The 11,418-nt window shown below is 39.0% G+C and overlaps 1 protein-coding gene across 2 annotated transcripts; it reads right to left on the reverse strand.

Annotated features, from left to right (window-relative positions):
• Window positions 1–397: 397 nt before the first annotated feature.
• On the reverse strand, window positions 398–4,459 carry LOC103947397 (uncharacterized oxidoreductase At1g06690, chloroplastic). Of its 2 annotated transcripts, none has more exons than XM_048578386.1 (10): window positions 3,881–4,459; window positions 3,006–3,097; window positions 2,877–2,917; window positions 2,588–2,752; window positions 2,472–2,494; window positions 2,271–2,342; window positions 1,991–2,158; window positions 1,214–1,296; window positions 1,075–1,137; window positions 398–675 (listed from the first exon to the last, which is right to left on the reverse strand). In XM_048578386.1, the coding sequence occupies exons 1-10, from the start codon at window positions 4,080–4,082 to the stop codon at window positions 493–495; spliced, it is 1,092 nt and encodes a 363-aa protein (XP_048434343.1). In that variant the 5' UTR covers window positions 4,083–4,459; the 3' UTR covers window positions 398–492. The 2 variants fall into 2 exon arrangements, with proteins under 2 accessions (XP_048434343.1, XP_009356579.2); XM_009358304.3 differs by having other exon boundaries at window positions 398–679; window positions 3,881–4,454.
• Between the last annotated feature and the right edge of the window lie 6,959 nt (window positions 4,460–11,418).

An 11,418-nucleotide genomic window follows, 5' to 3' on the forward strand; every position in this document is an offset into this window, starting at 1 on the left:
ATTGAAGATGAGAAGAATTTAGAAGGAAGATAATCGTACTTTATCTAAGAGAAAGGCTAGTTAATGCGTACTGTAACTTTATGCTTTTTTTTCCTCGTCGTCCAAGTGATATGTTTGAGATCTTGGATTTATTTTTCCATTTACAAGCAAATGTCTTTATCTAAGTATTTATATGATAGTGTTTCAACTTATTGTTAAGTTGAACAACATTATTTTCTTCCTTGTAAGTCATAACTACTTGGATCGGAAGACGGAAAACAGAGAACTGTCGTTCGATGTTAGTTCTCCGCCCGGACCGTGTCCATCTGAACAAACACTTATGAACTTGTTCTAAGACCACAATGACAGTGTATGACTAAGATTACTAGTTACATCAATGGTCAGCCTGCAGTCACTCTTAAATTAGATATGTCAAACTTGCATTAGATGTGACGATGTGTATATATATTTCTTGTATAGAAGAATTTACAGCCTAGATGCTTGTATAAGAATTTATAATTTTTCAACAGGGAAACCAGTAACAGGTTTTATCTCTGTAGCCAAAGCGCGCAATTCGGTTACTTCTTCACTGTTGAGCCTCCATCCAAGGGCACCTGCAAATTCTGCAGCCTGTTCTCCGTTTTTGGCTCCCGGGATTGGCACAACGTTGTCCTGGGCTATCAGCCAGTTTAAGGACTACCTGTTAACAGGAACCCGACTCGCATTAAATCCCAGCAACAAGAACAAACTATATTTACACACTTTAGTACCCCAACACCTATTTCTACATTTCAGAATTCTTGCCTGATATATCAATGTGGTTTTATGATCTTATATGGAGAACATGAAACTACCAAGAGTTGGACCACATGTATATAAAACAGTGAAACAAAGAGCTGCTTTCAGCATGAACCGGAAGTTGCAACGGTATCTATGAAGAGTTTGACACTCGTATTCAAGGGTCCAAAATGAATTAACTACTAAAATACAGATCTTTTGGGGATAATTTTTCGGCCATGCTTCACACAGAAATGAAAACTGTAGGGCTTCTAATTGAAAAAGATAAAAGCTAGTTAAATTTAAAGAGCAACAAACCTGTGTGTTTGTTTTACTGTACTTTTCTCCTATTTCCTTGATCCGGTTCAGCAGAGGTTGGAGCTGCAGATAACAGCATTATTTTAGCAAAAAAAATTGGAACTTAACGTGTAGCGGCATTCAAGGTATTGACTATGACCTTTGTAAGAAATTCAGGAGTATAAATCTGTCCTCGGGGGCCACTTGGGGGATTTTCAGGTGTATATTTTCCTGTAAGAGCACCTGCATATGTATAAATAGTAGAAGTGTCAATCTTCTCATCTCTTTCACCCCTGGATCAGACAGACAAAACGTGACTGCTGTGACGACCAATCTAGTAAAATCTGCGTTTAAAGGCCATATTCGTTGTAATGGGGTTGTGAAGAGATTACAAGTACTAATATAATATCTGAACAGACATTTTTATCAAGAATCCCTATTTTTTTTGTTTGTTTTAGAATAACTACATCCCTTTTGTATCGTTAAAAACTGTCTAATTTCTTAACCAAAAAAGATGTTTGGAATTCTTTGTGAGGTAATTATTGGTTTGGTGAAAATATGAGTGCAAGTGTAGAACAACAAATAGACAACACCTCCTATTGCTAAGATATTTCACCTTAAAACTTCACCATGCAAGACCGCTATTCGCCAACTATCCAACAACAGTTCAATTCAACAAAAAGACAAATACAAGCAAGATGTTGAAAACATAAAGCACATTAATGCACAAGATATACAGAATGTTATGTGCTTCACTGTTTCATTTAAGCATATAGTTGGAAGGTGATAGCAAAGGATTAAGTTCACGCAGAGAGGTCTTGAATACTGTAAAATAAGAAGATATTATATCTTCTAGAAATTCTTTTATTAATTCATAAGCTAACATAGGTGAGTGACGATGAGAATATGGTAAGAAAACACAAGGTTCCAACTTCACCTTGAGCAATAGGCGAATAGGCAATCAAAGTGATCCCAAGTTCATCACAGGTAGACTTAACTCCGTTCTCCTCTGGTGCCCTGTATATGAGGCTGTAATTCACTTGATTTGATGCTAGTGGGATACCTCTCTTTTGAAGTTTCGTGTGTGCCTCACGCAATCGCTTTTCTGAAATGACGAACGTTATGCATCATGTTCTGGTTAAGAGCATCTATGATAGAAATGGTTTGAACTGCTAATTTTAACCAACAATATAATAGATAAAGATATTGATTTCTACCGCTGTAGTTGGAAACACCAACGGCCTTCACAAGGCCCTGCTCAACAGCATCTCCAAGACCATCGAGATACCCTGAATTAATTTTCCAAATACGCCTCTTCAGAAACAAAATTAAAATATTATACGTAACGGTTGTAACCTCCTAATTATATTAGATAGACAGATTTATTTAATGAAAAAATGGAGTTGCTTATGAACAACCTTTATTTCCCCATATTCCAGGCCTGAAAAATAACACAAACACTTGATCAGATTTTGCAGTTACCTTAGCACAAACAAGTATTTACACAAAGAGCAAAGCCTCATAAGGGACATACCAATGGAGTTGATACAGTTCTACCGAAGAAAGTTCAAGGCGATTGAGGGAATCCTTAAGGGCGGCCAGGACACTTTGACGGCCCAGCCTCCACGGCAAAGCTGCAAATTTGGTCGCAACAACAACTTCTACACCTGGATCCTTTTGTTTCCTTTCCTTGATAAATCTGTGCAAAATTCGGAATCAGTTGTCTACTAATATTCTCAAAATACAGAAACCGACGTGATTATCTGTACTCTCTGTTGACTTGAAATTAGAATGATCCACTACGGAAGATTCCTACAATGTACCTTCCTAGTAGAGTTTCAGAATTTACAGCACCAAAAGAAGCCTGCGAGAATAGATAACGATGGATTTGCAACAAAGTTTAGGGAAATGTATTTGAGAGGAACAGAAGAACTATAAGACGCTTTTCTCACCCTGGAGCCGTACACTTCAGCAGTATCAAAGAAGGTTATTCCGCCATCAACACTGACATCGAAAGCCGCTTTAGCCGCTTTCATTTTCCTGTCTGCAGTTTTCTCCAAGCATATTGCCATCATAAACACATTTGAGTAATTTCTAATTTCCCCTTATAAATATTGAAACCAATCTAAAAAAGAAAACTGCTTTAATGGATACAAATCATACAATAATTCATACAACTATTTGGATTTTATGGCCAAACCTAAAACCCCATCAATCCACCAGCAAAAATTTCCATTGCTTTAGCATAAAGATGAACCATGCAAATACAACTCACTTCTCACGTTCAATCTAAAGCCATGATGGCTCACACTTCACCTTGTTATTGAAGGTGCAAAGAGTGAAGCTAAATTAAAGACACTCATTCATATGCTAAAAGTTTTTCTTTTGATTCAAACGATATTTTACTTTAAACTAATCTAAACTCGTATGCATAGAGGGAACACATCCACACTAGCCTACATGGTTACACCGTACACCCACTTCTGGGATGCTAAAAGTTAATGTACAAAGACAATAAAGGCACAAAATTTCAGCAAAACTCATCTGCAACTAGTACAGCCACAATTATATATATAAAGAATAAATATAAAGAAATACGAAAAACGTGAAGCTTTTATAATACCCAAATTACTGTTCCACCGTTGAGATTTCAAAAAATAAAAAACAAAAAAAACAAAGACGGTGGCTGGTTACGTTCACTATTTTTCAAAATATATTTTAATAAGAATTAATAATATCTAGTAACATGATAAAGCACCAATTTGAAAACGAATTTTCAGTTATTTAATAATTTCAGTAATGTTTAAGTGGAATTTCAGCAACTTACCATCCCATTGGAAGTTATTCCAATAACTGGTGTCACCCCATGACCAAGCTCCAATCCCAAGCCTTGTCACCTTCAAATCAGAGCCACCCAATTGCACCTTATCATCCTCTGTGGTCACATTCTCAGAAGCAACAGCTCTAACCCTAGGAACTCTCCTCTCACTCAAAGCAGAAAAACATGCACTGCTAACATGCATAGCCATGTTTCCCAGGAACTACCCAATTGAAGAAACACAAAACCAATCTAAAACAACAAATGGGTTTTCGAATTCGAACAAATTTATGATTACAAACAAGTCAAATTTCCAGAAAGTGGAAAAAAGAGTAATCTGAAAGTGAGGTTTCTGAAATTTAAGAACTCCAAACTCCAGAGAAACTTGGAGGGTCGGAGGCAAAGATTTGTGGGAAATTAATAAGTTGTGACAGAAGTAGTTTGTGTTGTTGGGTGAAGAATTGACGATTGAAGAGTTGGGACAGGTGAATGTTGTGGGGTGGGAATAGTGAAGAGAGACTTGGTCCTCACAATGTACACGTTCGTGTTGATTTTTCACACGAAAAAAGGACGGCTGGAATTGCATGAGCCATCAGTCCCAGCGCGACTATCAAGTGAAGTGATAACTTTAACTGAGATCTGCTTAAATTTTTGAACCTGGTTTCTCTGCCCTCTCAGTTCTTATACATTCTTATTCTTTTCTATTTGTACGATCATGATTAAATCATGTCAACATTTTATATCACTATTTTTTGTCTTATTATCTTTATAAAAAATTAAATATAAAATGTTGACGTGACTTAACCGTGATCGTACAAAATAGGAGGGGATGAGAGTGTATGGAAACTGGGAGGGCAGAGAAGCCGGGTCCTAAATTTTTGACAACTTTGTCGACCGCCTGGCCAAAAGAAGACAACTTGGGTCAGGATTCTCTGTGTGAACTACAAGATTCAGTACTGTTTGATCCATAAGCAAGTTATGGTCAACGGAGCAAGATTCTCTCCTTTTTTTTTTTTTTTCATCTCCTTCCCTTCCTTCTTATTTGAACAATCATGGTTAAGTCACGTTAACATCTTATTTTAATTTTTTATAGAAAGAGAAAGGCAAAATAAAAAATGTGAGAGAAGGGGATGGAAGGGGAGGTAAAGATGAGGGAAAAGAATTCTAGTCCACGATCAACAGTTAGACTCAGTTGCAATGCTGCAACATCCCTTTGTGTGTTTGGATTTTGGATGAGAGATTCCAAACTACGGTAGAACTTGGATAAATAACCTCGGTTAAGTAATATGTCTGACTGGTTTCAACTTAAAGATAACGTGTTAAATTAATAAATGGCTAAATTTTTAAGATAATACATTATAAAAAATTCATGTAGGTCTCATTTAATATATAAATTAATAACTCATTGTTACAATAGTTTTTTTAGGGCTACTTGGTTATTTGTAATGTACTCGCACAATACTTTACGTTTTTTATTCGTCATTGTTGATTCTTTACATCTTTGAGATGAGAAGCCATTATTGTATATATTATGTATTGTGTTGCTATAACTTTTGTTTATTTAAAGAGAATTTTTGCTTGGCTAAATGTTCATAAAATAGAATAATGTAGTACATTGAACAATGTACAATCTATTTGTGAGAAAAATAAGTCGATTTCTGAATTTTACTTGGTTAATCAAATACATAAAATGTCGTTAGTTCTTAAAACGAGAAACAAAATATAATGTACAACATTTAAGAAAATAAGGAATATCTTGATACTGTCACATCCCGGCCCGGGACGGACCACTTCCCGGGCCCGCTCCACCACCGTAGCACGATATTGTCCGCTTTGGGCTTACCATTCCCTCACGGTTTTATTTCTGGGAACTCACGAGCAACTTCCCAGTGGGTCACCCATCCTGGGAGTGCTCTAGCCCCCTTCTCGCTTAACTTCGGAGTTCCTACGGAACCCGAAGCCAGTGAGCTCCCAAAAGGCCTCGTGCTAGGTAGGGATGGGAATATACATATAAGGATCACTCCCCTGGGCGATGTGGGATGTCACAATCCACCCTCCTTAGGGGCCCGATGTCCTCGTCGGCACACACGCGACCAAGGTTAGGCTCTGATACCAAATTGTCACATCCCGGCCCGGGACGGACCACTTCCCGGCCCCGCTCCACCACCGTACCCATCCTGGGAAGTTGCTCTCGTGCGCTACTCGCTTAACTTCGGAGTTCCCATGGAACCCAAAGCCAGTGAGCTCCCAAAAGGCCTCGTGCAAGGTAGGGATGAGAATATACATTTAAGGATCACTCCCCTGGGTGATGTGGGATGTCACAATATTAATCACATAGCCATATTCATCATTGGTAAAACAATGACCCCCATTATAATAAATCTTGTTCTCGAGATTTCCAACCATCGAATAACAAAAAGGGATTTAGAACTAATCCCACCGTTCCATTTATAGTGAATAAAATCATACCCTCAGTCTACGATTTTATTCAAGCTCAAAATAAGTAATTCAATTTATCAATTATCAAAATTTTCACTCATACACTCAGATTTCCAACCACATTAATTGGTGGAAAAAAAAAGTATCAAATTTCTAGCCACACACATTGGTAAATTAATATTCCAAACATCAAGCCATAATCCTCATTGGCTAAGTAAATACCAGATTATCAAACCACATCTACCATTAGCTAGATAAATACAAGCATAAGAACCACAATCATGGGTTAAACTACTTACCATCATTGACTACACATAACCGTTACCTCAATCCTTCCTCAAAATTTTTGGCCACAATCGCTGGCGATACCAGACGTTAGAAAATTTTGCCGTATTCATTTTTATTTTTTTTTAGCAAAACAATTATCATATATTCCCATCGTAGCCATCATCAGCCAAATAAATATCAGAATTTCAAGCCATAATCATTAGTGGCTAAGCAATATTATAATTTCAAGTCAAACCAGCAGAATTGGCAACCCAAATGTCAGAAATTCCAACAAAAAACATTGGAACTTCTAATCACAATCACTGTATAAAAAAAATGAGGGATTTAAAACCAACCCTGCAATTTCCTTTTATATTAAACGAACTCAAACTCTCATTCTATTATTCATGTCCACCAATAATTCAATAAATGAAGAAATCTCCATGGTTTTTCCACCATTCCAATTATAATGAACAATTCATAACTTCGATTTATGATTTCTTTCCCGTTCGATAAATTTCATCTTGATTTTCGTAAATATTAAAATTTTCAGCCATAGATATCATTGGCAAAACAACGATTTCATCATCTTTTTGTTTTATCCCAATACATGACTAGCAACTGGAAAAGATTGTAATATACTTGATCAATACACATCACATTGATAACTTATTCTCACATCCCACACATGGAGCTTTTCTCCCGAAAACACTGGGCCTTTGTGCCCATTCAATTATTTCTCCACATTTCACGGGTCATTTCGCCTAAATCAACATTCACGGGGCCACTTTGCCCAATCAAACATCCACGTGCCATTTTGCCCAATCAAACATTCCTCCCATTTCACGGGGCATCACGCCCAAATCGATATCCACGGGTCTTTTCGTCCAAATCAACATTCCTCAATTTCATAGGTATAATACGACTTTTCCATCTACTTGTCACAATTCCACAATCATCTTACATTCAAATTTTTCATAATGCATAACACAAAATCAACCCAATTCAAGATTAATCCGAAACTTTAAATCAAACGTTCATTCTTAAAGTTACACATAAAATATGACATTTTAAAATCTTCTACTCCTACTCAATTCAATTCACTTCATAGTGATTCACAATATAGGCATTACACATAAATTCACCATTAGTCAAAGAACTTATGAAATAATGCAATATCAATGCAATTCACAATTCACATCCATGAGCACCAATAATATCTCACATTGTAAGGTAAGATCATTCGCTCTGATACCATTTGTGAGAACCTGCCCCGCCAATTCGGAAATTACATTTAGTGATAGGCCAAAAGTGTCATTGTTACCTTTTATGTTAATAACCATTCTAACAATTCTCAATTGACGATTTTCCACTAAAATTTAATCTCGTTTATTTTATGGCTACATCTAACTTCTCGTTAGACTGCCTACGTACCCTACGAAACGATCAAGCCATTCGTAGTTCACAATTTCCTTTTTAATCCATTTCCGATAATATCCAAATGACAGAAATATCCAACATTAGTTTTAAGAATCGAAACACATCAATTGCATACCAAATACGTATTTAGAATATCAAAATTTGCATAAAAACGCAGCATCGGCCCACTGGCCACGAGCCACCATAGGTGGCAGTTTCCGGCGAACAGAAACTCAGTTTTTCGATGAACTCCAAAAATTACCAAATTTTACAGACAAATAGAGTTCAATGAGAGGAACAACTTTCATACCTAGGCCAAAGTCCAATTCGGCCTGGAAACACCTCAATTCGCCCTCGAACCGCGGGAATCCCTTGAATTAGGTGTTCTTGATTTGACTCCAAAATGAACTCCAATGCCTCATCCAATGATTGGGCCTTGCTCCTGGGGTTGAAAGGAGTCTATTAGTGGTAGGGATCAATGATAATCGTTGTTGGAATCACCAGAAAAGGAAGAAAATCGCCATGACAACCATGGGTTTGTGGCTTCGATTTGTAAAATTGGGTAAGAAATTGAGAAATCCAACACCTCAGGGATGTTAAGCTCACCTTGAGCTTCCCATAGACACCAGAATCACCTTCAACGGACATCGAACGGATGACATAGGACCGGGTCAAGGAACGGGTTGGGTGGAGAAACCAGGTTGGCTGGTTCTCACCTTCTCCCTTTCCTCATTTCCCTCATTTCCTTTTCTTCCCATTGGTCCTCCCTTCCCCCCACCCCCCCCCCCCCACATTTTTTCTAGATTGGTTACCCTTCCCCCTTCTTCTCTCCCGCATCTCTCATTTTCCTCCTCTCTCATGCTATCATCTAGTAGCTTCCAGACTTATCTTCCTCTTCTTCTTCTTCTTTTTTTTTAATATTTTTTTTTCTAAAACCTCTAATTTCTTCGTTTCAATTCTGATTCACAAATGGTTTTCGCCTATGCTTTCATAGGATCAAGCTCTATCCAAATACGTCAAGAAATACAATAAAATACATGAGGATAAAATATGTCCTCGTCAAATTACGTTTAGTCAACTAGGGTATTTTCGTCTTTTCCACTTATCGATAAATTTTTCGACGTAAGTTATAATAAATTCCGGAAACAAAATTCTAAAATTTCTCTAATCAAATTTTTATAACCATAAATTTATTCTCGATTTACTCCACATAATCATATATTTTAAATTTTCAGGGTATTACAGGGCGTATCTGTGACATCCCACATCGCCCAGGGGAGTGATCCTTATATGTATATTCCCATCCCTACCTAGCACGAGGCCTTTTGGGAGCTCACTGGCTTCGGGTTCCGTAGGAACTCCGAAGTTAAGCGAGAAGGGGGCTAGAGCACTCCCAGGATGGGTGACCCACTGGGAAGTTGCTCGTGAGTTCCCAGAAACAAAACTGTGAGGGAATGGTAAGCCCAAAGCGGACAATATCGTGCTACGGTGGTGGAGCGGGCCCGGGAAGTGGTCCGTCCCGGGCCGGGATGTGACAATTTGGTATCAGAGCCTAACCCTGGTCGCGTGTGTGCCGACGAGGACGTCGGGCCCCTAAGGGGGGTGGATTGTGACATCCCACATCGCCCAGGGAAGTGATCCTTATATGTATATTCTCATCCCTACCTAGCACGAGGCCTTTTGGGAGCTCACTGGCTTCGGGTTCCGTAGGAACTCCGAAGTTAAGCGAGAAGGGGGCTAGAGCAATCCCATGATGGGTGACCCACTGGGAAGTTGCTCGTGAGTTCCCAAAAACAAAACCGTGAGGGCTTGGTAAGCCCAAAGCGGACAATATCGTGCTACGGTGGTGTAGCGAGCCCGGGAAGTGGTCCCACCCGGGCCAGGATGTGACAATTTGGTATCAGAGCCTAACCCTGGTCGCGTGTGTGCCGACGAGGACGTCGGGCCCCTAAGGGGGGTGGATTGTGACATCCCACATCGCCCAGGGGAGTGATCATTATATGTATATTCCCATCCCTACCTAGCATGAGGCCTTTTGGGAGCTCACTGGCTTCGGGTTCCGTAGGAACTCCGAAGTTAAGCGAGAAGGGGGCTAGAGCACTCCCAGGATGGGTGACCCACTGGGAAGTTGCTCGTGAGTTCCCAGAAACAAAACCGTGAGGGAATGGTAAGCCCAAAGCGGACAATATCGTGCTATGGTGGTGGAGCGGGCCCGGAAAGTGGTCTGTCCCGGGCCGGGATGTGACAAATATGGTTAGTTTGGTTCACGTAAGGATATGAATGAAATCATAGAATAAGATCTTGATTTCGTTCAATGTTAACGGTACTGCAGATTGGTTTGAAATACCTTATCCTTATTATGTAATTGAAATCTCAGGGACAAGATTTATTTCAATGGGGGTCGAATGTAATATCTTGAAAATTTAAAATATATGATTATGTGGAGTAAATCGAGAATAAATAGATTTATGGTTATAAAAAATTGATTAGAGAAATTTCAGAATTTTATTTCTAGAATTTATTATAATTTATGTCAAAAAATTTATCGATAAGTGAAAAAGATGAAAATGCCCTAGTTGACTAAATGTAATTTTACAAGGACATATTTTATCCTCATGTATTTTATCGTATTTCTTGACGTATTTGAATAGAGCTCGATCATACGAAAGCGTAGGCAAAAACCATTTGTGAATCGGAATTGAAATGAAGAAATTAGAGGTTTTAGAATATTTTTTTTTTTTTTAAAAAAGAAGAAGAAAAGAAGAGGAAAAGGAGTCTGGAAGCTGCCAAATGGCAACGTGAGAGATAAGGAAAATGAGAGATGCGGGAGAGAAGAAGTGTAACATCCCACATCACCCAGAGAAGTGGATCTTGTAAGCCTTATATGTATATTTTCATCTCTACCTAGCACGAGGCCTTTTGGGAACTCACTGGCTTCGGGTTCCATTGGAACTTCGATGTTAAGCGAGTTCGCGTGAGAGCAATTCCAAGAGGGGTGACCCACTGGGAAGTTCTCTTGTGAGTTCCCAGAAACAAAACCGTAAGGGTGTGGTAGGGGCCCAAAGCGGACAACATTGTGTTACGGTGGAGTTGTGCTCGGGATGTGGTGGGGGTTCGGGCCAGGATGTGACAAGAAGGGGGAAGGGTGACCAATATGGAAAGAGGGGAGAAGGGAGGACCAATGGGAAGAAAAGGAAATGAGGGAAGGGAGAATGAGAGAATCGGCCAACTTAGTTTCTCTACCCGACCTAGTTCATTGACCCGGTTCCATCTCCTCCGTCCAATGTCTGTTGGAGGTGATTATGGTGTCTATAGGAAGCTCTCGGTGAGCCCAACATCCCTGAGGTGTTGGATTTCTCAATTTCTTACCCAATTTTACAAATCGAAGCCACAAACCCATGGTTGTCCTGAAGGTTTTCTTC

The sequence above is a fragment of a genome, unplaced genomic scaffold, assembly GCF_019419815.1.
Source record: "Pyrus x bretschneideri cultivar Hongxiangsu unplaced genomic scaffold, Pyrus_bretschneideri_v1 Contig12, whole genome shotgun sequence".
NCBI classification, from domain to species: Eukaryota; Viridiplantae; Streptophyta; class Magnoliopsida; order Rosales; family Rosaceae; genus Pyrus; species Pyrus x bretschneideri.

What these genes read in the sequence shown, in the direction of transcription:
- LOC103947397 (XM_048578386.1), bottom strand. Translation starts at nt 4,082, where the DNA reads ATGGCTATGCATGTTAGCAGTGCATGTTTTTCTGCTTTGAGTGAGAGG. An exon ending in GAATAACTTCCAATGGGATG is followed by an intron (nt 3,098 to 3,880) that starts GTAAGTTGCTGA and finishes AGAAAACTGCAG; the next exon opens with ACAGGAAAATGAAAGCGGCT. An exon ending in TGGTGTTTCCAACTACAGCG is followed by an intron (nt 2,159 to 2,270) that starts GTAGAAATCAAT and finishes TCGTCATTTCAG; the next exon opens with AAAAGCGATTGCGTGAGGCA.